This window comes from Herpailurus yagouaroundi, unplaced genomic scaffold (assembly GCF_014898765.1).
Source record: "Herpailurus yagouaroundi ecotype Mexico unplaced genomic scaffold, PumYag 202, whole genome shotgun sequence".
Classification (NCBI taxonomy): Eukaryota; Metazoa; Chordata; class Mammalia; order Carnivora; family Felidae; genus Herpailurus; species Herpailurus yagouaroundi.
Window position 1 is genome coordinate 7,868,749 of NW_024412433.1, and position 2,830 is coordinate 7,871,578.

Consider the following 2,830-nt stretch of genomic DNA (forward strand, 5'->3'; position numbering starts at 1 on the left):
GTATTCCATTCCCTCATCAATAAGCTCAAATTTATTCCTATGCTCTCTTCCACCGTTAAAACATCTATAAATGGGGGCACCTGGGTGGCTCAGTCGGTTGAGCGTCCAAACTCTCGATTCTGGCTCAGGTCATGATCTCATGGTTTGTGGGATTGAGCCCCCCCATCAGGCTCCGTGCCAACAGCACAGACCCTGCTTGGGTTTCTCCTCTCTCCTGCTGCCCCACTCCCCAGCTCATACTTGCACGCGCACACACACACGCACTCTTTCTCTCTCTCCCTCTCAAAATAAATAAACTTAAAAAAAAATCTATAATTCTACGGCTATCTTATTTATGGCAGCCTGGAAAAGTCACGTCAGGAATTTGAGAATGTTGCTCTCTTAGCTTTGCACAATCAAGCCTTATCCAGAGACCTCCTGCTAACTATATGTCAGAGTGAACTTCCCTTAACAGGAGAGAGAGCCTGTTAAAATGAATCAGGAGGGTATAAAGACCCAACGGTGAAGAGCCTTATACCAAGTCCTATCACCTGCATAGAAGTGAAGTGAGAAACTCTGACCAAAAAGAAAAAAAGCATTACACGTTATTTTTGGGCATATTTGCAAATTAGCTCACGCAGTAGATCAAAAGTAGATAGCGTGTTTAGGAAAGATTAACTTAAATCAGAAAAACCCATAAATCCTTTTAAGCTATAAACCAAGGGCATTCAACTGCAAAAACTAGTGGGTGTCTGTGTGGGTTCAGCTGCTCTCTGCAGCCCTAGTAACAAGTACTGTCCCCTTTACTCGCAGTGTGGGTTTAAGATGGGCAGAAGGGGTTGTTAGCCAAAGACAAATTTTGCTTATTTAAATTTGAAACAAATCCTTGCCCATCCTCAATTTTGTTTTACTACTCTGCTTTTTAGTTAGAATATATGATTTCAGTTTCAGAGCACATCTAAAAAATTAACTGTGACATTAAGTTTATTATAAAGTTATTGAACTTACCGGGGAAGGAATGAAGGCTTCATGAAACTTCTTTGGATTAATTCTCAATACACCCTTTAAAATAAAAAATAAAATCTGTGAAAATCTAGTCATACACTTAGAATTTTTCCATATGTATGTTATTCTCCAATAAAACGTTTTTAAATTAATTAAACAGCTCGATCTAGGAAACGACTCAGGCATATGCGAACCACTCGTAAACTGCGTGAAACATGATTTATATCGATGTCTGGAACACAAGGTTCCATCGAAGACTGAAAGCTCACACTGGCACCTTGCTGTGAACGGGCAGAGGTGAGGAGCGGCAGAGCAGCAACTACTGGGATTTTACGTGCCCCCGGACGCCGGTCTTCACATTTAAACCTTTACTTTGAGAACAAGGTTATGTGGGGATTACGCCTCGCTATATAATGGCCTTTTTTATTCATGGAGACCTTGCCATGCTTGCTCATGTCTGTGACACTTTTCAAAGTGATACAGGTTGACTTCCAACCTGGATACTCAACCTTGAGAGACCAGATGCATATTTTTTTACTGTGGCACTTCTGCAGAGCCAAATGAGTCAATAATTCAAAATGGTCCAGAACCAGCTCTTAATGTAAATGGGAATCCTGACTCCAACAGCCAGGCCACCCAGTCTGCCTTCAACTTCATGTTATTCCAGCACCAAATCAGGGTCTGCTTCTATTTACGCACAGGGGTGCAGGTGGGGGCCGCCTTCAATAGCAGTTCAGTATTTTAGGCTCTTGCAGGAAGCTGTAACCCTCCTAAGGTTCCAGCTGCATTTGAAGGCCACTGGAACACATGGATAGAGGCGGTTATTTTCCTAAGAGCCAGACTCAAAAGGTGTCTTGAGAAAGTGTTTTAAATAACATTTCCTCCCTAAAATGTTGAAAGACTCGAAGATATGTTAATTAACAAAATAGGTGAGAGCATAAAATAAAGTAGAAAATAGTCCTTCCCGGGGCGCCTGGGTGGCGCAGTCGGTTAAGCGTCCGACTTCAGCCAGGTCACGATCTCGCGGTCCGTGAGTTCGAGCCCCGCGTCGGGCTCTGGGCTGATGGCTCAGAGCCTGGAGCCTGTTTCCGATTCTGTGTCTCCCTCTCTCTCTGCCCCTCCCCCGTTCATGCTCTGTCTCTCTCTGTCCCAAAAATAAAATAAAATAAAAAAAAAAAAAGAAAATAGTCCTTCCCTCCACCGGTGCACCATGTTTAAATGTTTAAATTACAAACTCCCATGTCACAGTTTATACTATTGTTAACATCCTAAGTGGACTTAATTCAAGATTTATTGAATACTGGCTACGTTCAAGATCCTGAGACACACATTGTGGAGAGAGAGTGGTGATCAAGCTCAGTCCTTGTTTCTAAAGTAAAATATGAAGAACTCTGTAAGTAGGGACACAGCTTACTCTCGGCTGGGGGCACTAGGAAAGTCTCCAGAGACAGTGTCTGATCCGCTCGTTGACAGAGGAGAAAAATTCACAGATAAATCAGAAGGGAAGTACAGGCAGAGAACGCCACATAAGCAAGAGTGCTTAAGAGGGCAACTACTCTTTTTTTTTAATTTTTTTTTTAACGTTTTTTTTTATTTTTGAGACAGAGAGAGACAGAGCATGAACAGGGGAAGGGCAGAGAGAGAGGGAGACACAGAATCTGAAACAGGCTCCAGGCTCTGAGCTGTCAGCACAGAGCCCGACGCGGGGCTCAAACTCACGGACCGTGAGATCATGACCTGAGCCGAAGTCGGACGCTTAACCGACCAAGCCACCCAGGCGCCCCAAGGGCAACTACTCTTGCCCCACCATGTTGTAACTCTGCTCAGGGTAGGGGGGTGGGGGGGT

The 2,830-nt window shown here is 43.9% G+C and overlaps 1 protein-coding gene across 4 annotated transcripts in view; it reads right to left on the bottom strand.

The window, feature by feature from the left end:
* Positions 1-2,830, bottom strand: part of DIS3L2 (DIS3 like 3'-5' exoribonuclease 2) — a 354,030-nt gene that overhangs the window by 285,030 nt on the left and 66,170 nt on the right. For all 4 annotated transcript variants that reach the window (XM_040450689.1, XM_040450690.1, XM_040450687.1 and 1 more), the window contains one exon: positions 988-1,041. In XM_040450689.1, the coding sequence (XP_040306623.1) occupies positions 988-1,041 (54 nt within the window). The remainder of the gene's footprint in view (positions 1-987; positions 1,042-2,830) is intronic.